General features: G+C 48.3%; 2 protein-coding genes across 5 annotated transcripts in view; both read left to right on the top strand.

Annotated features, from left to right (window-relative positions):
* RAPGEF3 (Rap guanine nucleotide exchange factor 3) overlaps window positions 1-5,052 on the top strand; it is a 67,374-nt gene extending 62,322 nt beyond the window's left edge. The window contains exons 25-26 of one of the 3 annotated variants that reach the window (XM_077329287.1): window positions 1,408-1,479; window positions 4,367-5,052. In XM_077329287.1, coding sequence (XP_077185402.1) covers window positions 1,408-1,479; window positions 4,367-4,485 — 191 coding nt within the window. In that variant the 3' untranslated portion in view covers window positions 4,486-5,052. The remainder of the gene's footprint in view (window positions 1-1,407; window positions 1,480-4,366) is intronic. The other 2 variants (XM_077329286.1, XM_077329288.1) reach the window with 2 other exon arrangements.
* A 2,765-nt stretch (window positions 5,053-7,817) lies between these two features.
* LOC143833440 (E3 ubiquitin-protein ligase TRIM58-like) lies at window positions 7,818-21,342 on the top strand. Of its 2 annotated transcripts, XM_077329284.1 has the most exons (6): window positions 7,819-8,416; window positions 9,852-9,947; window positions 17,010-17,240; window positions 18,010-18,032; window positions 18,831-18,931; window positions 19,870-21,342. In XM_077329284.1, exons 1-6 carry the CDS (start codon window positions 7,934-7,936, stop codon window positions 20,502-20,504), a joined length of 1,569 nt encoding a protein of 522 aa, XP_077185399.1. In that variant the 5' UTR covers window positions 7,819-7,933; the 3' UTR covers window positions 20,505-21,342. The 2 variants fall into 2 exon arrangements, with proteins under 2 accessions (XP_077185400.1, XP_077185399.1); XM_077329285.1 differs by lacking the exon at window positions 9,852-9,947 and having other exon boundaries at window positions 7,818-8,416.
* The last annotated feature ends 4,813 nt before the right edge of the window (window positions 21,343-26,155 follow it).

The following is a 26,155-nucleotide window of genomic DNA, read 5'->3' as shown; positions in this document are numbered from 1 at the left end:
GCCCTGATATTCCTGCTCAACCAGAGCAGTTTTCTCAGTGCTGCGGCGAGCCCAAGATCACCCAACTGGCTGCATGTGGGGGAGTGCAGATTCAAACCCGGCTCACCAGATTAGAAGTCTGCACACCTAGCCACTACACCAAGCTGGCAGGACCTCTTCCATGTACATCCAAGATGCCCTTCTGCTTCTCTTACATGCATCGACTCGTTTTCAAAATGCCTGGCCTGGAGCATGCAGGGGTTAGAATGTCGGGCGAAAACCAGGGAGACCTGAGTTCCAATCCCCACCATACACACACCTGCCAAGCTCAATGGCTGACCCGCCTGGTCTGGTTATATCCTTGTAGCCTGTTGTGAGGATAAAACAGAAGAGGCATTAACCCAAGGTGCTTTGATGGACTCCTTAGAGCAGCCTTTCTCAGCATTCTTAACCACTGAGAAACCCCTGAAACATTCTTCAGGCTTCAAGACGGCTGTTGTCAGAACATGTCTGTTTTCGTGTGACATACTCTAAGGTCGCCCACAAGTCTCACAGCAGAATGGGGATCTAAACCGGGCTCTCCCACCTCCTAACTGCGACATTCTAACCCCCTTCTTAACTTTTTTTACCCTTGAGAAGCCCCTGAAACATTCATCAGGCTTCGAGAAACCCCGGAAGTGGTGAGATTATGCAGAATGCGGTTGGGAAGCAGCGCTGTGGACACGCCCACCCGGGGCTCCTCCCCTTCCCACCTCCTCCAGGCCTATCATTGGTCATGGTGGGAGGAGGAGGCGGGTTGACATGACCGTGCATGATCCTATCACCCGAGAAATGTTTAACGAATATTTCAAATATATACAAAATTCATTAATTCCCACCCATTCGGGAAACCCTCCCAGGACCATCGAGAAACCCCAGGGTTTCATGAAACCCCTGGTGGAGAAAGCCTGCCTTCGAGGGAGAGGTGGGTTGAAAGCATGACACATGCCTTGCTTTGTTTTTCAGTCTCGAGCAGTTTGTGAGAAACCTATTAAATTCGGCCCCTTGTGGCCGCAGTTGGTTTCGAGGCTCTTGGAGGGAGGGGAAGGAAAGAGAGACAAGAAGAAATGCAGTGTTTCTACCGTGAACGGTCAGGAGAGGCTATGTGATTGTTAAGCGGGATAGAATGCAGAGAGACACCAAAAGAACGTCTGTGTAGGTAATGAAAACTGGGTTGGTTTTTTTTGAGGTGTGGGTTAGGGCAGGGGTAGTCAACCTGTGGTCCTCCAGATGTCCATGGACTACAATTCCCATGAGCCCCTGCCAGCATTTGCTGGCAGGGGCTCATGGGAATTGTAGTCCATGGACATCTGGAGGACCACAGGTTGACTACCCCTGGGTTAGGAAATACCTTGCTCCTTAACTATATTTTTCTTCCCCCGGTCACAGTTCCACTGTCCCCCTTGCGGAGTCGTCCTCAGCACCTCCTGGAAGAAGCTCGGGCAATGCGGGCCTCCACATGTAAGCACCCAGAAGGCCTCTTACTCTATCCAGCGTGGGGGAGGATAGGGGGCAGCTTCCTGCCACCAAGTGAGGAAGCCGAAAGGGGGGTGGGGGGAAGGAACAGAGCAGGTGGTGGATTTGTACCCATTGAGACTGATTGTCAACAGTCTCAGTCTCAGACTGAGAGAAAGGACTTTGTTTGGTTAATTCACTATTAACTCAGGTGATTTTCAGATGAGAAAAAGTCATAAATGGTACCTAAGGCATAGTCTAGTTCTGACTTTCTCGACTTTTTTACCGTTGGGAAACCACTGAAAGCTTTGAGAAACCCCAGAGTGGCTCAATTGTGCAGAATGTGGTTGGGACTCCTAGCTGTGTCCAGGCCCACCTGGGGCCCCTCCCCTTCCCACCCTCTCCAGGCCCATCACTGGCCATTTTGGGAGGAGGCGTGGGTGGCCATATATGGTTATCAGGTGATATGACCATATATGGTCATATCACCTGATAAATGTTTAACTCATTAATTGACTCATCCATTTGGGAAAACCTTTCAGGGCCATCAAGGAACTCTGGGATTTCACAAAACCCTGGTTGAGAAGGCTTGGTCTAGTTGATAACAGCCATTGCCAGAAGATTTCTGTTTCCATGTGACATTCTCCTTTGTTTATCAGAATCACCATAAGTATTTAACATGTTTGGAGAACAATCTCCTTTCTGTCAGTGTGGGCCCAGTGAAAAGTTACAAAGAGCCCATGTAGGCAGCCAGGAATGTAAATCTGAGTGAAGAAGTAGCTTTAATCCTCAGAATTTGCACCTGTTACAGGCTCAAGTTTCGTATAACCTTCCTCAGTGACAATGAACAGTCAGGCTTACAAGAGTTCAAACAGCCGAATGAACGGTCCCAACACTCTGAGCCTTTCAGGACCGTCTGGTGCAAGTTCCGGCAATTAAAGCTACTTTATCACTCATCTGTTTTAAAGATTAATGTTCCTGGCTGTCTACACCAGTTCCTTGTGATTGTGATTTACTGGACCTCTTTTTATGAGCATAGCCCTAATCTGCAGTTTTAAATATCCACGGATTGGCCTGTACTTGAGTATGAGATACGTAGATTTCATGCAGCATTTTTGGCTCATAGTACTGCAAAAAAGGAAGTAAGGTAAAGGTAAAGGTATCCCCTGTGCAAGCACCGAGTCATGTCTGACCCTTGGGGTGACGCCCTCTAGCGTTTTCATGGCAGACTCAATACGGGGTGGTTTGCCAGTGCCTTCCCCAGTCATGACCGTTTACCCCCCAGCAAGCTGGGTACTCATTTTACCGACCTCGGGAGGATGGAAGGCTGAGTCAACCTTGAGCCGGCTGCTGGGATTGAACTCCCAGCCTTATGGGCAAAGCTTTCAGACAGCTGCCTTACCACTCTGCGCCACAAGAGGCTCTAAAAAAGGAAGTGGACGATCCCAATAACACAAACGAGAAAAAAAGAATCTGTCCAATGACTTAATCAAATAATACTAGAAATATAAGAGTCTCTGTTATCTCTTTATTATAATTTCCACACGGACTCAGACAAAACGGTGTCTAGATGGAGCCTACAGCCTTGGCTCTCCATACCACTTGAGCGTTTTTCGCCTTAATTATACTTCAAGAAAGATAAGCAAGACGATAGAATACAATGAGATCACTATGAACTTATTAATACTATTTTATGGCCACTGATGAAAGATATTGAATTGAAAATGGAAAAAACATCTAATCATTTGGGCTGAGTCCTGGTAGAAATTATAACGGAAGAGATATCAGAGACTCTTATATTTTGAATATTATTTGATTAAGCCATTGGACAGATTCTTTTTTTTTCTCTTGTTAGCATTTTTGGCTCACGGCATTCTGAACATTTATTCTGGGGAATGAGGCTTTCAGGAAGCCATGGAGAGGCGAGTCCAAATGTCTGAACGAACAGAGACCATCTAGCCCCTCTGTGGTTACCCTTCAAATTACTGACTGCTACAACTTCCCTTTGAAAGCTCTTGACGTACCTCTCATCCCCCACTTGGAATGCAGTGAGCCATATTTTGTAAAAAGGTAAAGGTAAAGGTATCCCCTGTGCAAGCACCAGGTCATGTCTGACCCTTGGGGTGATGCTCTCTAGCGTTTTCATGCCAGTGCCTTCCGCAGTCATTACTGTTTTACCCCCCAGCAAGCTGGGTACTCATTTTACCGACCTCGGAAGGATGGAAGGCTGAGTCAACCTTGAGCTGGCTGCTGGGATTGATCTCCCAGCCTCATGGGCAGAGCTTCAAACAGCATGTTGGCTGCTTTACCACTCTGCACCACAAGTATTTGTATTCCAAGCCTAAAATTACTTTTCAAGAATATGAGACAAATGTGTAGATTATCTGGTCTGCTGCTAGCTGCTAAACACGATATCCCTATCAGCCTTTTTCAACCTTTTGACTGTGAAATACTTTTCGGGCTTTGAGAAACCCCAGTGTCAGCTGACCATGCCTGCCTGCTACAGGCCCTGCAAGTGACATGTTACCGGAAGTGATGTCATACTCCCACCAGATGGGACCAGAATTAGGAGGGATCATTAGGATAAAATGAAAGTGGATGCTTTACGACTCCACAATGTAGCACATGTAGAGCAACAGAGGAAGTGGGCTCGAGTGATGTCTAGTGACTTCAGCAGCCATATGAAGTTCTGGGAAAGGGCGTGGAACCCCTGGAGAACTCTCAGGGAACCAGGGATGGAAATCCCTGATCTATATGGAAGGTCAGGTTCAGAGGTGATATACTAGACAGGACACTATATACTAGACGAGACAGTAAATCATCTTTCATTTTTGTGGAATTTCCGGTGGAATGTAAAGGCGTCTTCCGTGATATCAGGCTCTTTCCATTTCAGGTTCGGAACAATCTCTCAGCACTAGGAGCCCTGCTGCCACCTGGGCCTGCATCCAGAACTTGCGGATGATCAACAACCAGAAAAAACTCCTACAGCTCTCGCGAGACCTCGAATCCTGATGCTGCAAGAGCCCCGGACTAGGGGACAGGATGTACATAATGCCTGGCCTAGGGCAAGAACTGCCGTGAAGGGCGCCTTCCCATGGGAGTGAACCCTGCTTTCAAGACTAGACCATGTGCAACTCTGAGCAGATGGGAAGAGGGTTCCCCTTTCCCTCCGTGGCACCCATGAACTCATTCCTGGTGCCAGGACAGTTGGTATGAGCTGCAACCAGGGCAGGAGCAAGGATATGCCTACTTCTGTGATTCTTTTTGTAAACTACGTAATTTCTGGCTTGTAAAGGACTGCTTTGTGGAACTTGTTTGGCTGCCTTACGGTGAGAGGAGCAAACGCTCCCATGATCACTAATCAGTGTTCAAGACAAACATGGATTTCTAAAAAAAAATGTGCTACTGAAGTGCTGCTTCTTGACTCCGACATCACTCTCTCTCGTCTCTGTTCTTGTCAAAGTTGGATTATTGTCTGAATGAAATAAGCTACAGTTGGGTTACAGGGGCCCTTTTAATACAAAGCATGACTAAGTTGCAGGGCATATCAGAAGAGCCCTGCTGGATCAGACCAGTGGTCCATCTGGTCCAGCGTCCCATCTCACACAGTGGCCAACCAGTTCCCCTGGAGAGCCAGCAGCAGGGCAGAGAAGCTGAGGTCCTCATGAGAACATCAGGATAGCCTTGCTGAATCAGACCAGTGGTAAACTAGCCCAGCATCCTGTCTCATACAGTGGACAACCAGTTCTGCTGGAGGGCCAGCAACAGGGCAAAGAGGCTGAGGTCCTCATGAGAACATCAGGATAGCCTTGCTGAATCAGACCAGTGGTCCATCTAGCCCAGCATCCTGTCTCATACAATGGCCAATAAGTTCTTCTGAATGGCCAACAACAGGGCATGGAGGCCTAGGCCTTCCCCTGATATTGCCTCCTGGGTCTGGGATCCAGAGGATTAGTGCCTCTGAGTGAGGGGTTCCCCTCGTTCATCATGGCTCCTAGCCACCGGTAGACATATCCTCCAGGAATCTATCTCATCCTCTTTTAAGGCTGGTTATTCCTGTGGCCATCACCGCGGCCTCTGGCAGTGAATTCCGCATTTTAATCACTCTCTGTGTGTAAAGCAGTATTTCCTTTTGTCTGTCCAGTGATAGGATAATATATATTTGGGGTGTCCTTTTATGGGGCTGTCTTGATGTAGTTATGCCACCAGGTTGTATTAATCTGGCTCTGACGCTTGCTACCAAATGTCATTATACCTTACACAGAGAAAGGGGCCCCAGTTGTAGCGTGAATTTGGAACCCAACCTGGCCCATAATTAATACTACATCAATCTCTCGGCTTCAGTGCTGTTTTAGGACACACATCTGTAAAATGGTGCAAAAATGCTTTCCCTTCCAGAGAACTGAATGGATCAGGTTAATATAACTATTCATTGACACCTGTTATCGGTAAAGTCGTATCCAGTAACTGTACTCATTGTCATAAATAGCAGCAGAATCAGAGAGGTCCACATTGCAGAAGGTGCTGGGACTCTCGTCCTGTGTCTGTTTCCATTTTGTCCATCTAGTGATTGTTGTTGTTGTTAATTGCAAAGTCATGTCCGACCCATCGCAGCCCCAAGGACAATGATCCTCCAGGCCTTCCTGTCCTCTACCATTCCCCGGAGTCCATTTAAGTTTGCACCGACTGCTTCAGTGACTCCATCCAGCCACCTCATTCTCTGTCGTCCCCTTCTTCTTTTGCCCTCGATCGCTCCCAGCATTAGGCTCTTCTCCAGGGAGTCCTTCCTTCTCATGAGATGGCCAAAGTATTTGAGTTTCATCTTCAGGATCTGGCCTTCTAAGAAGCAGTCAGGGCTGATCTCCTCTAGGACTGACCGGTTTATTCGCCTTGCAGTCCAAGGGACTCGCAAGAGTCTTCTCCAGCACCAGGGTTCAAAAGCCTCAATTCTTTGACGCTCGACCTTCCTTATGGTCCAACTTTCACAATCATACATTGCAACCGGGAATACCATAGCCTTGACTAGACGCACTTTTGTTGGCAGGGTGATGTCTCTGCTTTTTAGGATGCTGCCTAGATTTGCCATAGCTTTCCTCCCCAGGAGCAAGCGTCTTTTAATTTCTTTGCCGCAGCCCCCATCTGCAGTGATCTTGGAGGCCAGTGGTAGGATAATATATATTTGGGGTGTCATTTTATGGGGCCAGAGGGGGTAGCCTGGTTTGTGTGACAGGGTCCGAATACCACTGAGGCAGCTCCCCTTCCTGCCAGTGCCGCCCTCCAGTCACGAAAGCAGGAAACAGACAGGAGCAACTATAGCGAGGAGGAGAGGCTGTGGGAAGGAGAAGCTGTGATTTGCAGGAGCTGATGACCTGAGCTATTTTCAGGGGCACAGATTAAGGTTGCCACGCCTGCTGTTGTGAATAATGAAAGTCCATCGATCACAACAGGGATCCTCAACCTGTGGTTCTCCAGATGTTCATGGACTACAATCCCCATGAGCCCCTGCCAGCAAATGCTGGCAGTGGCTCATGGGAATTGTAGTCCATGAACATCTGGAGGACCACAGGTTGAAGCTCCCTGGATCACAAGAATGCTCAGCCGAAGAAAACTAGATCGACTTCAGGCGTCGTTCCAGAAATAATAAAGTATCCCGTTTTCGATTTTCTCTTTCGTCGGCGACTTACACCTTCGTGGTACACGCTCCAACTATGTTGAATTTCTCTGAATTAGGTCTTTCCATTGATTCTTATAGGATTCCTTCGCTACTGCTGAACATGACAATGGGGGATTCTTTGAATAATTCTCTTTTGGGTTCCCCCCTTTCAGGTCCCCCCTTTCAGGACCTGAAAGAGAATTATTCAAAGAATCCCCCATTGACGTATTGAGCAGTTGAGTGTTGTTCCCACATGGCTCAAAGATAATTCGGAGAGTCCGGTCCATAGATCAAGATCTCCTGGGCATCCCCTGGTTTTACAGCTCCTCTCCGGGAGACCAGTTCCCCTGGAGAAAATGGCCCCTTTGAAAGATGCACTGTATGACATTATACCCCACTGAAGTCCCTCCCCTCCAGAAATCCCACCCTCCTGCAGGCTCCACCCCCAAACTCCTCAATTTTTCCCCACCTGGGAACTGGCAACCCTAACTGTAACAGAGGGAGATCTATGGGTGCCACCTGGAGGTTGGCAACTCTGGGCAGAGCTGACAGCTTACGGTCTTGCCAGTAAAGGAACTCGTTTGCCTGGTTTGCAAGATTCATGACCACCTCTGTTGGCCCAGTTCCCAGTTCTTGTTTTTTTCCTCTCCTTCCTCTTAAGGCGGTTTTCTTCAAGGGGAAACTTGCCTCCCTGCATTTCTGTTTACGCTCGGAGTGGAAACCTCCCATAACAAAAACCCATGGAGGGCTTCCAAGCAGGAAATCTCCACCCAAAGTGCCTCCCTCTCTCCTGGAGCCACTCCCCACATGTTGGCAATGCTCAGTTCACGACAGTGTTACCAGGAGGCTGCAGCGAGCATGGCTTCTTTGCGGGACGACCCCGTGGAACGGCTTCAGGATGAGGTCTCTTGCTCCATCTGCCTGGAGTGCCTCCGGGATCCAGTGACGGTCGACTGTGGCCACAACTTCTGCCGGGCCTGCATCTCCGGCTACTGTGAGCGGGGAGCTGCTTCGGCGACCGGGGTGGCCCTTTGCCCGCAGTGCCGGGCCGGCTTCCTGCTGAGCAGCATGCGGCCCAACAAGCAGCTGGCCAACATCGTGGAGGGCATTGAGCGGCTGGCCCTGCAGCCCGCCCGAGGTCCCAGCGAGGCCTTGTGCGAAAGGCATGGCAAAAAGCTGCGCCTTTTCTGTCAAGACGACGGGGAGCCCATTTGCCTGGTGTGCGACAAATCCCGAGAGCATCGCATGCACACGGTGCTGCCCATCGAGGAAGCAGCTCACGACTACAAGGTAAAGTGGTGGCTGGGTTTTGAGGGCCAAAAGAGAGGCATTCGTACACGCACCTGCCTTATATGCAGATCGGGGTGTTTCAACCAAAGTTTTGTGTTACCCTGGGGGTTCTTGATGGCTCTGGAAGGGTTTCCTGAATGGGTGAGAGTTAATTTTATATATATTTTAAAATTTGTTAAATATTTGTTGGGTGAAGTGACCATATATGGTCATGTGGACCTGCCCCGCCCCTCCCAAAATGGCCAATGATGGGCCTGGAGGGGGTGGGAAGGGGAGGGGCCTTAGGTGGGTGTGTCCACAGCTCTGCTTCCCAACCCTGTTCTGCACGATTGTGCCACTTCTGGGGGTTCTCAAAGCCTGTAGAAGGTTTCAGGGGCTTCTCAAGGGTAAAAAAGTTGAGAAAGGCTGGTGTAGACTTTGGTAGGTCATTCCTGTTAATTTTAGAGGAATAGGGAGATGAATTCGTCCATGACACTGAGGCATTTCTGCTAGGAGGTCTGTTGAGAGAGGAATTCAGGAGAAGTCCGTTCTCTTCACCCACCCATGCCCCATGTTTCATGTTAAAATTCTACCTTCACACCTTGTTTCACTGGGCACAGTCACATAGTCAAATGGTGTAGACTAGGATCTGACAATCTGGTTTTGAATCTGGATTTCGACCATAGAAGCTCGCTAAGTGGCCTTGGAGAGGCCACACACTCTCAGCCTAATCGACCTTACAGGGTTGTTGTGAGGAGAAGGCCCCCAAGGAAGGGGTGTGTGTGAAAGGTGAGATATAAAGTAAACAAACAATTTCAAGTTGTTGCTCTCTAACAGACATGTGGATCCTTCCTAACAAAAGGTTCAATCTCACAGAATCTTGTTTGGTTTGCCTCAGAATTCCTCAGTTGTGTTTCCTTAAGAGGAACCGCCAAATCTGATTCAGGCTGAAACAGGTGACAATTCTGGGATGCGCTGAACACTCTCTACTCTTTTTATTTTACAAGATTTGTTTATTTGATTTTTTGAAATTCTGACACTGTGGTAGGCCCAGCCACAAAATGGCTGCCTCAACACGGCGGCCACAGGAGAGCAAGTTGGCCACAAAATGGCTACTCCAACATGGCGGCTGCAGGAGGCAAAGTCAGCCACAAAATGGCTACCACAGCTTACCCTCAGTCAAACAGCGGAGTTGGCTGTGAGGCCAACTTCTGCCAAAACAACATTTTAAAAAATATCTTCACAGTCAATCAAATCTCCAATGGCCAAGTCTTGCTGGCCAAAAGCCCAACTTGGCCCCAACCATTTTATAAAAACCCTTGGAGGTTGTCAGGAAAGGTCTTGGTGCATTAGATTCTCTGGTCATCACGGGGAAATATCATCTTCTCCAAAACTACCCCAGCTCAACACCTCACTGGAAAACCATGGCAATCACAGGCTTGTGCTTTCCCCTTAGATTAAGCTCCGGGAAGCTGCGGATTCTCTGAAGACGATGGTGGGGGAAGCCAGCAAGATGGAGGCCGAGAAGAGAGAGAAAATAGCCACGTGGAAGGTATGGTTCTTGTTGTTGCTGTTACTATAGAGTAGCGGTGGCTAAACTGTGGCTCTCCAGATGTCCATGGACTACAATTACCATGAGCCCCTGCCTGGCAGGGGCTCATGGTAATTGTAGTCCATGGACAACTGGAGAGACACAGCTTGGCCACCCCTGCTAAAGAGCACCATGGACCAAGTTGCAAACAGACTGAAATTACAGGGTTGAGACAAAGTCTGTAACAGCAGACTTCGGAGGTGCGATCTCTGAAAGGACCCTAAAAGCAGAAATATAAATCTGTCCCACCCCTTTGCCCTGCACCTTCACGCCCCCATTCCTCCTTCTACAGGGCGGTGTTTGCACGGACCAGAAGTCCTCAGCCTCTTTGAGCACCTTTGGAATTCTGACACTGCAGATTGGGTGGAGCCACAAAATGGCTGCCTCAGGAGGGGGGGGGAGCGCTGCCTTGCCATGGGTGCTAAAGTTGCACTCATTGTGACGATCCTTCTACTCTCGTGGCAGGTGCCGTGAAAGCCCTGCTTTAAAAAATCTGCGCTGGCATTCAGAGCTCTGGTGGGCCATGGGAAAGCTTGTGGGGCTAAAGCCCCAAATGGTCTTGCCAACCTGATGGGCAGTTTGGAGTAGTGATTAGGAGTGCGGACTTCTAATCTGGCATGCCAGGTTCAATTCTGCGCTCCCCCACATGCATCCAGCTGGGTGACCTTGGGCTCGCCACGGCACTGATAAAACTGTTCTGACCGAGCAGTGATATCAGGGCTCTCTCAGCCTCACCCACCCCACAGGGTGTCTGTTGTGGGGAGAGGAAAGGGAAGGCGACTGTAAGCCGCTTTGGGCCTCCTTCGGGTAGGGAAAAGTGGCATATAAGAACCAACTCTTCTTCTTCTTCTTCTTCTTCTTCTTCTTCTTCTTCTTCTTCTTCTTCTTCTTCTTCTTCTTCTTCTTCTTCTTCTTCTTCTTCTTCTTCTTCTTCGGCAAAGGGGCCCGTGAACACCATGACTGGTGCCCACGGGCACCACGTTGAGGACCCCAGGAAAATTTTATGTATTTATTATTTCAATTTATTGCCCTCCTCTCCCTGAAGGCTCGAGGCAGGTTAAAATGTCTAGATAAAAGCCCAACAAAACCCCTTAGAACAGACATAAAAACAGATACAATACAGTCAGAAACCCCATGGGGATAAAGATGCTGTGGCCAGAACACATCCCAGACCTAATCATCCTCCCAATATACAACCAGGAGGGAAAGGGTGATAAGAGGGCACAGGTGGAATTCGCAACCGCCACTCCAGCAGGGGGGGGGGCACGATCTTCCTTGCTGCCCGGCCTCAGCCGAAGACCTGGCGGAAGAGCTCCATTTTGCAGACCCCGCGGAACACCAAGAAAGACATATGCTTTGCATGTTTGTGCACAACATAATAAAAATATAAGTTTTATTAAAGGGGTATGAGGGGGCCGATCAGACCCCAGCTCACGTGAATGATGGGAAATACTGGATGTCTTTGCGGCTGGAGGAAATCATTCCACAAACTCATTTAACAATGCAATAGTTATACATGGTTTGGGTCCAGCGTACCTGAAAGACCACTTCCCTGCCTATGCCCCTCAAAGAGGACTATGCTCAGCCAACACTAAGCGGCTACTGATCCCTGGCCCAAGGAAGCACGTTTGGCCTCAAAAAGGGCCAGAGCTTTCTCCATCCTGGCCTGGTGGAACGAGCTCTCAGAAGAGATCTTGTCACGGACAAACTTAGCCCTGCAAATAAATGCCACTGACAATGAAGATTATGAAGACAAGCATGGGATCACACCCAAAGATCTCCAAAATCTGTGGTGCAGCACAGCTCAATTTTAAGACAGCCCCACCTAGTGCTTCTCCATTGATCAATCGACTTATGGATTCACAATCTTTCACCTATCCCGTAACAAGTTTCCACTTCCCCAATAACCCCTTATTTCCCCGAAATGATGTATACATACTTGATCAGCCAGCATGGCACTTTTTTTTAAAGCTCTCCTCGCGATGTTGTAGTTAGAGTTGCATTTCTCTAAGTTAGTGATTCTCCTAAGCTAAAGACTTAACTTCCTCTTATCTTGTGGTTTGAGCTAGCAAGCTAATAGCTAACTTTCTTGTCCCCTGCCTCAGGAAATTTCCATTGTCTGCATGTTGCTTACTCTAAGCTGTAAAACTTAAGGTCTCTGTTGTTTACTTCAAACTGCATTACCTACAATTTTCTCTGACAATCTGGACCCTTTCGGAGCTAGCACAGGTACGCAGGGCCTGCAAAATGAATCTCTTCCACTAAGGCATTGGGTTGAGGGCAGTGATCACAACATCTCTTGGGCCCAGGGATTCCCCTCCCATTCAGACAGGCCCACTCTGCAAGGTTGCAGGTGTGACGTTAATCCATGAAATAATGTTTTGCTGTTGCTGTTATGGTTATCGTTACTGTTGACGATACTTCCTTGTTAATGTACAGTTACGGAATTGATGTTGTACTGTTACACAATTCACGTTCCCTGTAAACCGCTCTGAGCCTCAAGGCAGGGTGCTACATCAATGCAAAAACAAATAAATACATGTTGATGCAGCTGAATGCAGAAGATATTAGAGGATTTCCCCCCTGAAAAGGTTGACGATCCCTTCGATGCCCTGATTAACCCCTGGAATGAGGAAACAGCGGGGCAGAAAACACGATGATTCTCAGTTCTAAGAGTTCGGACAGCTGAGGATGATGAAAAGATGAGGGAGAGGGCCAGAGTGACTGTGGAGAAAGACGCAAGAAGAAAATGACACCATGCCAGCTTAGTATAAAGCCTGCTTCCTGGTGGGAATAAATGACAAAAGAAACAACATGCTGCTGCCCCGATTACAGCTGGGCAGATTCAGGGTTCCCTTTAGGTAGAGGATAATTTGGTTCCGTTCCAGTCTGGTTTCAGGCCTGAAATAGGTTTGGTTGCTCTGGTGGATGATATGCGCCAGGAGATGAACAGGGTGAATGTGACCCCGTTATTTCTCCTGGACCTCCTGGTGGTGGGTCTCCTTGTACCAGAGAGATGCTTCTGTCTCCTATTGTCGTCTTCCACCAGTTGATGACAATGTGTGTGTGTGTTCCTGGTAAGTGTATTTTGTTGTTGTCAGCATATACCTGGCAGAATTTGGGGTAAGGTTTGTGTATAAAGAACTGGGTTTCTTGGCCTTGACTGCCACCTTGTGACTAATTTGAAAAGAAGCACTTTAGAAGAGCCCTGCTAGAAAGAATAGTGGTCTTCTCATTCATCATCCTGTCTCACACAGTGGTCAGTCAGTTGTCTTAGAGGGCCAACAAAATGGGCTTTTCCCTGATGTTGCCTCCTAGCACTGCTAGGCCTATACTCTCTGCATGTGGAAGTTTCCTGAAGTAGCCACTGATGGACCTATCTGATGTGGATTTTTGTAATCCGCTTTAGAAGCCACCACTGCATTCACTAGTTATGAAATCCATAATTTAATTGTTTGTGTACAGAAATATTTACTTTTGATCTTCCTGAATGTATTGTGAGGACATCATAAGAGAAGCCATGTTGGATCAGGCCAATGGGCCATCCAGTCCGACACTCTGAGTCACACAGTGGCCCAAACCCAGGTGCCATCAGGAAGCCCACCAGCAGATTTAAGAACATAAGAGAAGCCATGTTGGATCAGGCCAATGGTCCATCCAGTCTAGCACTCTGTGTCACACAGTGGCCAAAACCCAGGGGCCACCAGGAGGTCCACCAGCAGCCTTAAGAACATAAGAGAAGCCATGTTGGATCAGGCCAATGGTCCATCCAGTCTAGCACTCTGTGTCACCCAGTGGCCAAAACCCAGGAGCCATCAGGAAACCCACCAGAAGATTTAAGAGCACGAGGGAAGCCATGATGGATCAGGCCAATGTCCCATCCAGACCAACACTCTGTGCCTCAGTGCCCCAAACCCAGGGGGCATCAGGAAGTCCACCAGTGGTGCCAAAACTCCAGAAGCCCTACTACTATTGCCCCCAACTCCCCCCCCCCCAAAAAAATACAGAGCATCACTGCCCCAGCCAGGTCTTCATAGAATCATAGAATCATAGAATCATAGAATCATAGAATCATAGAGTTGGAAGGGGCCATACAGGCCATCTAGTCCAACCCCCTGCTCAACGCAGGATTAGCCCTAAGCATCCTAAAGCATCCAAGAAAAGTGTGTATCCAACCTTTGCTTGAAGACTGCCAGTGAGGGGGCGCTCACCACCTCCTTAGGCAGCCTATTCCACTGCTGAACTACTCTGACTGTGAAAAACTTTTTCCTGATATCTAGCCTATATCGTTGTACTTGAAGTTTAAACCCATTACTGCGTGTCCTTTCCTCTGCAGCCAACAGAAACAGCATCCTGCCCTCCTCCAAGTGACAACCTTTCAAATACTTAAAGAGGGCTATCATGTCCCCTCTCAACCTCCTTTTCTCCAGGCTGAACATTCCCAAGTCCCTCAACCTATCTTCATAGGGCTTGGTCCCTTGGCCCCAGATCATCTTCGTCGCTCTCCTCTGTACCCTTTCAATTTTATCGATGTCCTTCTTGAAGTGAGGCCTCCAGAACTGCACACAGTACTCCAGGTGTGGTCTGACCAGTGCCGTATACAATGGGACTATGACATCTTGTGATTTTGATGTGATGCCTCTGTTGATACAGCCCAAAATGGCATTTGCCTTTTTTACCGCTGCATCACACTGCCTGCTCATGTTTAGTTTACAATCCACAAGTACCCCAAGGTCTCGTTCACACACAGTGCTACCTAGAAGCGTATCCCCCATCCAGTAGGCATGCTTTTCATTTTTCTGACCCAGATGCAGAACGTTACACTTATCTTTATTAAATTGCATCTTGTTCTTATTTGCCCATTTTTCCATTGTGTTCAGATCTCGTTGAACTCTGTCTCTATCTTCCGGAGTATTTGCCAGTCCTCCCAATTTGGTGTCATCTGCAAACTTGATGAGTAGTCCCTCCACCCCCTCATCTAGATCATTAATAAATATGTTAAAAAGTACCGGGCCGAGCACCGAACCCTGAGGTACCCCACTACTCACCTCTCTCCAGTCTGATGAAACACCATTGACAACAACTCTTTGAGTGCGGTTCTCTAACCAATTCCCTATCCACCTAACGATCTGAAAATCCAGATTGCAGTCCTTCGACTTATCCATCAGAACATCATGGGGAACATTGTCAAAAGCTTTACTAAAATCCAAGTAAATGACATCAACCAAATTTCCCCGATCCAGCAAACCTGTTACTTGGTCAAAAAAGGAAACTAGGTTGGTCTGGCAGGACCTGTTGGAGACAAATCCATGCTGACTTCCTTGGATCACCAAATTGTCCTCCAGATGTTTGCAGATCGCTCCCTTTAATATCTGCTCCATTATCTTCCCCACAACAGAGGTCAGACTCACTGGTCTGTAGTTTCCCGGGTCATCCTTCCTCCCTTTTTTGAAGATCGGAATAACGTTTGCTCTTTTCCAGTCCTCCGGGACATCTCCAGTCCTTAAAGAGGTTCCGAAGATGATGGACAAGGGCTGTGCAAGTTCTCTGGAAAGTTCTTTGAGTACTCTCGGGTGCATTTCATCTGGACCAGGGGATTTGAACTCATCCAGTGCACCATACTTTATGGTTAATAGCCAGTGATGGACTTCTGCTCCAGATGTTCATCCAGTCTCCTCTTGTAGCTGGCTATGCTTCCAGCCACCATCACTTCCTGCAGCAGTGAGTTTCACATGTTAATTACTCTTAGGAAGGACTTCCTTTTTAATCTTTCCTAAGCCTACTGCTCATTAATTCCCTCAAGTGTATTCTGAGAAAGGGAGAAAAGTACTTCTTTCTCTGACTTCTTTATCCCATGCATAATGTTATAGAATTCTATGGTACGTATACTGCAGAATGGTAAACTTCAATTGGACCCATTCTTCAGAAAGATACAGGAGTGGGACTCTTCTTGACCTTATCAGTCAGGTCTATCTTCCAGGTAGGAGCCTCAGCAGGTAATGCTTAGGTACAGGTAACCCTGGAAGGTTTCCCAAATGGGAAGGAGTTAATTTTTATGTATTTTTTACATTTGTTAAACATTTATTGGGTGATATAACCATATGAGAGCCTTTTGTGGTGCAGAGAGGTAAGGCAGCAGACATGCAGTCTGAAAGCTCTGCCCGTGTGGCTGGGAGTTCAATCCCAGCAGCCGGCTCAAGGTTGACTCAGCCTTCCATCCTTCTGAGGTTGGTAAAATGAGTACCCAGCTTGCTTGCTGGGGGGTAAAATGGTAATGACTGGGGAAGGCACTGGCAAACCACCCCGTATTGAGTCTGCCATGAAAACGCTGGAGGGCGTCACCCCAAGGGTCAGATATGACCCGGTGCTTGCACAGGGGATACCTTTACCTTTACCTTTATGACCATATATGTTCATGTTGACCCATCCACCCCTCCCAAAATGGCCAATGATGGGCCTGGAGGGGGTAGAAAAGGGAGGGGCCCTGGCTGGGCATGTCCACAGATCTGCTTCCCAACCATATTCTGCATGATTGCACAATTTCTGGGAGTTCTTGAAGCCTGAAGAACATTTCAGCGGTTTCTCAGTGGGAAAACAGTTGAGAAAGGCTGCTCTATTCCAGACCCAAGACTAAATCTATTATTAAGCAGTGTGAAGGGCTGAGGTTTAGTGGAAGAGCATCCATTTGGCATGCAGGAGGTCCCAGGTTCCAAACCTAACCAATTAAAAGGGTCAAGAAAGAGGTGACATGAAAGACCGCGGCCCTGAGACCCCGAAGAGCCACTGGCAGCCAGAGCAGGAATCCTTAACTTGATAGATGGATGTTCTGATTCAGAATAAGGCAGCTTTGTGGTGAGGAAAGAGGAAGCTATTTTAAAATGAGATTTTGCATTTATCCTTTAATGAATTGCTTTGCTCCCAGCTGGGGCAGGCGATATATTTAAACGGTGAGCAAATGGATCGTATCTGGAGGGAAGCCAGTCCAAACCGCCAGATGCCTGAGGCTTTTTTCTCTTTTCATAGGAGGAAGTAGAGCAACGGCGATCCTTCATTGCATCTGGGTTCCAGAGCCGGCGCCAGGCCTTGGATGAGGAAGAGCAGCTGCTCCTGAGACAGCTGGAAGAGGAAGACCAGGCCACGCTGAAGAAGCTGCAAACCAATTGGGCGCTTGCCCAAGGACAGCTTGCCGGATTGCAAGACCTGATTTCGGAGATGGAGCACAAATGCCAGCAACCAGCTGCCTCGATGCTCAAGGTGAGACCGTCTGGAGTTACCTGCTGCAAAAGATGACTGGGATTTGTGTCTTCAGGACCAGTGCAGAAAAGGGATTTTGGCTACAGCAGAATTAAAAGGCTGAAAGTGGCAAGGACAGCTCAGGGAAGAAGAGTGATCTCCAAGCGGGATCTGGTGCTCTCCCAGAATTATAGATGACTAGGGACAAAGCTCGTTGCATTCAGGAATACAACGGGGGGGGGGGGAGAGAGAATTTTGCGGATGGACTCCCCCTCCCCCAGGACCTGGAAAGGCTACAAACCAGAGGCCCCTGGGACGGGAACTCACCGGCAGGCGCAGCTCTCATGCAGCAGGGATCTGCAGCCACCAAGCCTCAGAGGGAAGTGGAAGGAGGAGGGGGTGGTCAGGGGTGGGGGACAGAAGGCAATTGGCTGGCTGCTGGACAGACAGGCAGGCCGGTTGGAGGAGGAGGCAGAGGCGGGACAGCCACCCTGAGTGGATGTTAAATGCTGAGCACTTAAGCCATGAGGCCAGCTCCTCCTCCAAGGCCTTACCAGAAATATTAAGTGGAACAGATTTTCAGAGATCACAAGTCCTAGAGTGGCATCACATTCCTGCTGAGCTCCCACTGCTTCCTGAATTCCGCCCTCCTGACATGAAATATCTAGGAATTTCCCAAGGTAGAGTTGGCATCTCTAAAGATGTCTAACCCTGGGCTGTATAGTTTCCAGTAACTGTAGATTCCCTGACCATTTTCACTGCTCCTTTCCCTTCTTGTTCCTCCTTCTAGGATGTGAAAAACACCTTGACCAGGTCAGTATGCATATACATCTCTGGTAGGTATGGCCAACCCCAGGTGGAGCGTGGTGATCCCTCAGAATTACAATTCATCTCCAGACTACAGAAATCAGTTCCCGCAGAGAAAATTTTAGGGTTCACTCTATGGCAGGGATTCCCAACCAGGCTTCTGGAGAACCCTGGAGTTACATGAGAGCTCTCCAGAAGTTCAGACATCACTGAAGGCCACTTCCCCTGTTGCTCTGCATGTCTAGTCTTTTCCCCCCACCCTGGAAATGGGAAATGATCAATCGATCAGTTGGTTGGCTCCCACCTCTTACTTCCGCACCCACTTCTCTGAAGGGACCTGTCACCACTTCTAGGGTTTCTTGAAGCCTGAAGAATATTTCAGGGGTTCCTTCATGGTCCTTCATGGCTGAAGAAGGCTATTGTAGGGCAATATATCCCACTGAGGACCCTATCTTTCCCAGGCTCTACAAAATCTCCAGGAATCTCCCTACCTGGAGCTGGCAGCTCTACCCTCCAACCTCTACCGATGGCCAGGGAGGTCTTAGCTGCCCTAGTTTCTGACAGCGCAGTCTCACACCGAGTTACTGCAGTCAAGGCAACAGATTTCGATGTCCTCAGACTGGAGGAGCTTGGCATAGGATTGCCCTGCTAATCACTTTGTTTATGGCTGACTAGAGGGACCCTGTAAATGGTCCCTTTGGCTTTTGTGGATTTATGGTGTAATCTGCCTTGAGTCTTGGTGAGAAAGGGGAACTGTAAACACGGTAAAATATTATGATTTAAAAAAATCAACATCTTGTCTAGGAGTGAAAATATATCACGGCTGGAAACTCCGCCTATCCCAGTGGATCTCCAGGATTTGTACGATGGCTTTGGGTTGATGGAGTCTCTCCGAAAATACAGAGGTAGATGATGCAGGGTTAAACTAGGAAGGGTACCAAGGGCTGGTTCGTGCCTGATGGGTGGCTTTCTTCTAGGCCTGTGAAACCTAAGCAAGGGGTGATATCAATGGATGAAAATGTTAATTCCAGATGAGTTGATGGGGTTGGCATGAAGCCAGGATGTCAGGATTCCTAGAATCATGTAATCATCACAGAGTAGGGAGGGGCCAGACAGGCCATCTAGTCCCACTCCCTGCTCAATGCAGGATCAGCCTCGGGCATCCAGGGGAAGTATCTGTCCAGCCGCTGTTTAGAATCATAGGTACATAGAGTTGGAAGGGGCCAGACAGGCCACCCAGTCCCACCCCCTGCTCAATGCAGGATCAGCCTCGGGCATCCAGGAAAAATCTCTGTCCAGCCACTGCTTAGAATCATAGAATCCTAGAGTTGGCAGGGGGCAGACAGGCCATCTAGTCCCACCCCCTACTCAATGCAGGATCAGGCTAAAGCATCCAGGAGAAGTAATTGTCCAGCTGCTGCTTAGAATCATAGAGTTGGAAGGGGCCAGACAGGCCATCTAATCCCACCCCCTGCTCATTGCAGGATCTTCCTAAGGCATCCAAGATAAGTATCTGTCTTAAAATCATAAAGCTGGGAGGGGCCAGACAGGCCACCTAGTCCCACCCCCCACTCAATGCAGGATCAGCCCACCACAACCATTATGCATATCTGTCCAGCTCTTGCTTTAATGCATGTTTTCCCTGGGCCAGATATAATTGCAGCAAGGATTATGAATGTGCGTGCTAACAAAACGAGGGCAAAACTACAGCGAGGGAGAGCCGCAATCAATTTGCATGAATTCGAGTCCATCAAAATAAAAGAAACTGTTCAGCGAAATCTGTACTCTGGCAGGATGGCAGCAGCGCAGGCCAGGATTTGACGTGGTGTCTTTCTGCCTGCAGCGCCAGTGACCTTTGACCCCGAGACCGCCAATCCCTACCTGCTCCTTTCCGACGATCTGCTCAGCGTCGAAGTCGGGGAGCAGAGGCAAGACGTGCCCAAGAGCTCTGTGCGTTTTGAGACATGCACCTGTTTGCTGGGTCGGCAACGGTTCGCCTCTGGAAGGCACTACTGGGAAGTCCGCGTGGGGAGCAAGACCAGCTGGACGCTGGGCGTGTGCCGAGAATCCGTGAGCCGCCAGGGGATCTTCACGCCATCGCCCAAAACTGGCTTCTGGAGCGTGTGGCTGAGGAATGGCGATGAGTACGCCGCTCTCACTTCTCCCCTGACGGAGCTGCTGCTCAGGGTGAGGCCTAATATAATTGGCATCTTCTTGGACTACGATGCGGGCGAGGTCTCCTTCTATGATGCGGATCACGGGTCCTGCATCTTTACCTTCTCGGACTCCTGGACGGGGACCCTCCGGCCATATTTCTATCCCGGGGTCCGTGACGGAGGCCTGAACGATGCCCCTCTTGTCATTCAGCCAGCATCCTGCCGGACCCCAGACCTATCTTACTCAGGTCACTGTGGAACCCACAGTGGTTTCATCGAGGGTTTAATTGAAACAGGTTTGTTAGATGCATTGAAGGATTAGCTACGCCTGTGCCAAACTGAACTGCAAAGAGAGGAAGGTTTAGACCAGGAGTAGCCAAACTGTGGTCCTCCAGATGTCCGTGGGCTACAATTCCCACGCGCATTTGCTGGCAGGGGCTCATGGGAATTGTAGTCCATGGACATCTGGAGGGCCATAGTTTGCCTACCCCTGGTTTAGACTGAGGACAGGAGTTGATCCTGAAGTCAGGAAGGCGTTTTCATCAAAAACAATGACTGGAAGACTAGGTATATTTCCTTCCCTGAAATGTATAGCGTGGTTCACTTTCTTAAATCATCACTCTTTGCACTCCGTTATGGAATTTGACTCCCTCTGCAACCCTCTGGTGCAGACCTGGACTGGAAGGAGCCAAGCGTGAAGTGAATCAATGCACTAGCAGGCAGCACTACCTCCGTCTGATCGCTTAAGCAAGAAAAGTTAAAACTTTCAGCTTGGCTCCTTCCTAGAGTTGTTTTCTATGCCTCATCGGCCTTGCTGCTGAGGATATCTTTTGGAAGAAAAGGATTTACGGGAACCTTGTTCAGCTTTCAGCATCAGCTTTCAGCACTGCTTAAAGGAGACAATACCTTGTCCCTGGATTATTTCATGCGGATTCATTTTGTTTAGAATGAAGATTTGTTGACACAATAAAGAGACTTGGCACTTATTCTTTCTTCGTCGTAGACATAAGATTCATATCTTGGCCACACGACTCGTCCTTACTTTTGCCAGCCTGGATTCGGGCATCGCTGAGATTAGGTTGACCACTGTGTTTTCCAGCCTCTGCGCATGGAACTGATGCTTAGGTTTAGTTTACGGTTTTTCAATAAAACGTTGTTTGTAGAGAACCAGCCGTGTCTTGTTGGGTTGTTGTTTCATTTGGGTTTGTTGTTTCTCATCGCCTTCCTCTGGAGTCAGGGGCTAGCCCAGGGACTGCCAGCACCACTGAGTGCAAAACCTCTGGAATTTTAAAGAAAGGATCAGGGGCACCACCATGAAACAGCTGCCCATCACAAGTGGGCCTTGCTGGGAGAAAGGCCATTCACAAAATGGGCAGTCACATGGTGGGAGATTCCAAACCAAGCATCTTACTGGTCCAAAGGCAGCAAATTGATACACTCTGGCAACTCAAAGGTGATGCCTCGGGGCTTCAAGCACCTCCTTCGGTAAAAACAGGGAGGGAAATCGGGATTACCTCTTTGTTCTAGCAAAGGGGCCCTTGATTGGGCTCCATTTCCAAAGAAATTGTCAAGGCCAGATCCAAGGAAGCCTGTTCCACTGAGAAACCGCTGTAACTATCAAGAACTTCTTCCGGCTGTTTAGACAGAATTTAGAATCATAGAATCAAAGAGCTGGTAGGGACCTCATAGGCCATCCAGTCCGACCCCCTGCACTGTGCAGGACACTCACAACCCTATCGCTCATCCACTGTAATCTGCCACCCCCTTGAGCCTTCACAGAATCAGCCTCTCCGTCAGATGGCTATCGAGTCTCTGTTTAAAAATTTCCAAGGATGGAAAACCCACCACCTCCTGAGGAAGCCTATTCCACTGAGAAACCTCTCTGTCAGGATCTTCTTCCTGGTGTTTAGACGGAATTTCTTTTGAGTTTCATCACATTCGTTCTGGTCCGTCCCTCCGGGGCAAGAGAGAACAACTCTGCTCCATCCACTCTATGGCACCCTTTTAAATGCATAGAAACATAGAGGTGGAAGGGTCATTTTGTCCAATTCCCTGCACAATGCAGAGAATTCACAATTCCACGCCCACTTACAGTGACTCCAATTCCATACTCTGATGATACCCCCCCACCCCCAGAATCCCTGGCCAATCTGGCCTGGAGGAAATTTGCCTTCCGACTCCAAAGTGGCATTTCCCTGGGTGTGCAAGAAAGGGTCACAAGAGCCAAGTACTGGAAATGAGCTGGTCTCCTCTGGAGGCTGGCATCTTCACCTTCAACTGTCAAAGAACAACCACTGACTGTCCAAACTGTTGAAAAAGGCCATGTCTGGTGTGCAAAGAAGAAAAGCAGACCCTGAAGGGGGGAGCAAGAAGACAGATTAGCCCCTTCCCCTGTTAAGTGTCCTTCCTTGTCTGTCTTGCAATTGCTTCTCTCAGGGCAATATCCTGTTTCCTCTTGGACGTTCTTGAGAGCATGGTTACTCCATGATGCCTCTGTGCAACATTTCCTGGGGTGATTCCACCTCTGAGCTGTATTATCTGCAGCAGGCAGGCAGAGGCACAATTGACTCACGCTATGTTGCTTAGGAACCGCTAAGTACATGGAGCAGATATGATTTCCTCCACCCAGCAGCAGTTCCATTGGACGCAAGTGGGAAAGTAAAGTGAACCCAAATTTCCAATTAACTTCATGCTGCCTAAACCATCCTGGTTAAGTGTAATGCCACATTCTGTCACTAGATGTCTCTGAAGCCTCATTCTCAATGGTCAGAAAGCCATCCAATGGAAGCGGGGATGTAATTCATTGAGAGTCTGTGTGATCCTGCCAGGCCCAAAGGGAGTCACTCAATTCAAAACAATGCCATAGGAACAATATGAAGCAATGTAATAAAAAACATGTATAAATCTACTTACTGATTAATGCACTTTCAGGTCACTTTCAATGCACTTTAGCAATGATCTGCAAGTTGATTTTTTTTTTAGTTTCACACAGAACAAAATCTACTTGCGAAGTGCATTGAAAACGGATTGAAAATTCTTTATTCAGCCTTGTTCTGTCTATTCCCACCTTCAGAGGCTTGGTGGATGGCTAACCGGGAAAGGGTTTTGTAAAACTCGCTCCCTGTAGCTGCTTGTCTAATGAATTAAGTGCTAGATGAAGACTTTTGAAAATAAATTCAGACATATTTTGGTTTGCTGATCCTGGTTTCAATGGATTTTCTAAAAAACTATGAGGCTTAATCGAATATGGCAGAGAGTTTACAGAACCCTACAATTGGAAACTACAATCTGAAGAAGTTAGGTTTTATGCCCCCTCCTTTTCTCTACCCAAGGAAGTCTCAAAGTGACTTATAATTGTCTTACACACCTCTCCCCACAACAGATGGGCTGAGAGAGCTCTAAGAGAACTGTTCCTCAGAACATCTCTAACAGGACTGTGACTGGCGCAAGGTCACCCAGCTGGCTGCCTTTGGAAGATCAGGGAGTCAAACCCAGCTCACCAGATTAGAAGCCACCACCCTTAACCTCTACAACAAGAAACACTTTCTTAGGAGGATGAATTAGGATCACTATCACCCCCCATGTCTTTTTCCTTCTAAAATCTACTTCTTTTATGTCCACAAAGGGGCTTTGACTTGCCGTTCCTGGGCTGCTCCCTGCCATCTGAGTTATGTGTCCCAATTCGATCATTTGGCTTTCTTCTCAGTTGTCCCAGCCTAGCTGCAGGTCCCTCTTGGAGGGTCTAGCAGAGATCAAACTGCACAAGCCTGTTGTGGGTGTGGCAACCTCACAAGTTGCCAGGCCAACTGCCAGCTCTGCCTCAGAATCTGTGCTGGTGACCTCACAATGGAGGGACAGTTGGTCATGCGGATTCAAGTGGGCAGCCGGGTTGGCCTGAAGTCTCAGTCCAATGGCTCCTTTAAGAGCAACACAGATCTTAGGAGGTCTTCTGGTCTACCTTGGTGCAGTGGTTAGGAGTGCGGACTTCTAATCTGGCGAGCCGGGTTTGATTCCCTGCTCCCCCACCTGCAGCCAGCTGGGTGACCTTGGGCTCCCCACAGCACTGAGAAAACTATTCTGACTGAGCAGTAATGTCAGGGCTCTCTCAGCCTCACCTCCCTCACAGGGTGTCTGTTGTGGGGAAAGGAAAGGGAAGGCAACTGTAAGCCACTTTGAGACTCCTTCAGGTAGAGAAAAGCAGCATATAAGGACCAACTCTTCTTCTTCTTCAGTAATATCAGGGCTCTCTCAGCCTCACCCACCCCACAGGGTGTCTGTTGTGGGGAGAGGAAAGGGAAGGCGAATGTAAGCTGCCTTGAGACTCCTTCGGGTAGAGAAAAGCGGCATAGAAGAACACTTCTTTGTATGGGTAGAAGATGCTCTCAAGTGGCAGCCAATTTATTTACTTATTAATTATACACTACTGTGACTTTCCCACTATTTACAGGAGATATAGTTCTCAAGATGTTTGTGTGAGACTCTTACTCGCATCCCTGGACGCTATTGTCTCTGGGAATAAGGAACTTCCACCACACTCCGCTTTTAACTCATAATAAAAAGCTACATGTGGAGGAGGAGGAGTGAGAAATCAACTTAAGGGTTTAGAAAACCGTTCATTTGTAGACAGCTCACAGGCTCCTACTTTGTATAATGTGTATACATCACTGCATGTTAGTCTTACTAGGCCCCATTCATCTTCAAACCATGAGTCACCTGTATTGTATTGTCCAGAGGCTTCTGTAGCTCCCTTGTCTTTCCGAAATACGCCACCTTGTTTGGCCCAGAGGATCTTATATATCCTCCCTCTTGCCCCAAACCTCCACCTCGGATCTCTCTTCCCAATACCAAATCTTGCTCTCCTGCTTTGTGAACTCCCTCTCACCCCCTTCCGCGAAGGATTCCTAGTTGTCCTACAACTCCCTTTGGGCTCCAAGCTATGTGGGTCGGGCACAACCTCCCTCCCTAGCGGCTCAGGGCGGTGAACGGCAGCAGTCCATTAACAGCCACAAAACATAAACATGAATAAAGGCATATCATAACATTGAAACTGCAAACATCTCGGTGCAACCCTGCAATTTCTTTCAGATGTATCACTGTGACTGCCGCAATTTTTTTCAGGGCGAGGACCGTTGAGAGGTTGTTTGCTATGCATGGCCTCTCCCATCCAACGATTCCTTCCTTCATTTATTCAGGTGGCCTTGGCTTACACGGGCCTGTTGATGGACTGAGAAATGAAATAACTTTTTAGAAAACTTTTTTTTTTCCAGTAAAGAAGAGTTATTTCGAAACTGTTTTGAAATCCAGCTTGTTCTGTGTGCTGAGATATTGCCAAGGCTGATATGTTCTGTTATATTCTCAAGACCGGATGCAATTGTTTATATCAGGGATAGTCAAACTGCGGCCCTCCAGATGTCCATGGACTACAGTTCTCAGGAGCTCCTGCCAGCGAATGCTGGCAGGGGCTCCTGGGAATTGTAGTCCATGGACATCTGGAGGGCCGCAGTTTGACTACCCCTGGTTTATATTAACAAGAGAACTTTTGTAACTTTTTCCCCCCGGTGACTTAGCATAATGGCAATGGGGTGGTCCTGTGAGATGTGCAAGGGGTGGAGACCCCAGGTTACTGGTTTGACCCCAAAAGCATCATCTTTCCCCACCTTCAATGGATTGTCATAAATTCTCATGTATCCCTTTGTTCTACACACAGATTCGGGAGCCCCCTGTGTCTATATTTCTGCTGCAGTAAAATATATATGAAAAGGTCTTTCTCTCTCCATGGGATTCTGTGGGATGGGCAGAAGGTACCCTAATTTGGCCTGTGGCTATCGCTGTCATCTCAAACTTGGCGGAGAAGATGGAACGAAAGGAAGAGAGCAGCCAGGCGTGTTGAAAATGGCAGATGCAGAGCCCCCTAAGGAGGTGACTCCATAGCCCTATATGTTTGGCATTCAACCACAGCCACCAACTGGATGA

This window comes from Paroedura picta, chromosome 3 (genome assembly GCF_049243985.1).
Source record: "Paroedura picta isolate Pp20150507F chromosome 3, Ppicta_v3.0, whole genome shotgun sequence".
NCBI lineage: Eukaryota > Metazoa > Chordata > Lepidosauria > Squamata > Gekkonidae > Paroedura > Paroedura picta.
Note: the sequence above shows the minus strand (reverse complement) of the source record. Positions and strands in the feature narration are given on the sequence as shown.

Coding starts and splice junctions, on each gene's coding strand:
- LOC143833440 (XM_077329284.1), top strand. CDS start 7,934: ATGTTGGCAATGCTCAGTTCACGACAGTGTTACCAGGAGGCTGCAGCG. Junction 17,241..18,009: donor CAGCTGCCTCGATGCTCAAG/GTGAGACCGTCT, acceptor TCCTCCTTCTAG/GATGTGAAAAACACCTTGAC. Junction 18,932..19,869: donor GTCTCTCCGAAAATACAGAG/GTAGATGATGCA, acceptor TTCTGCCTGCAG/CGCCAGTGACCTTTGACCCC.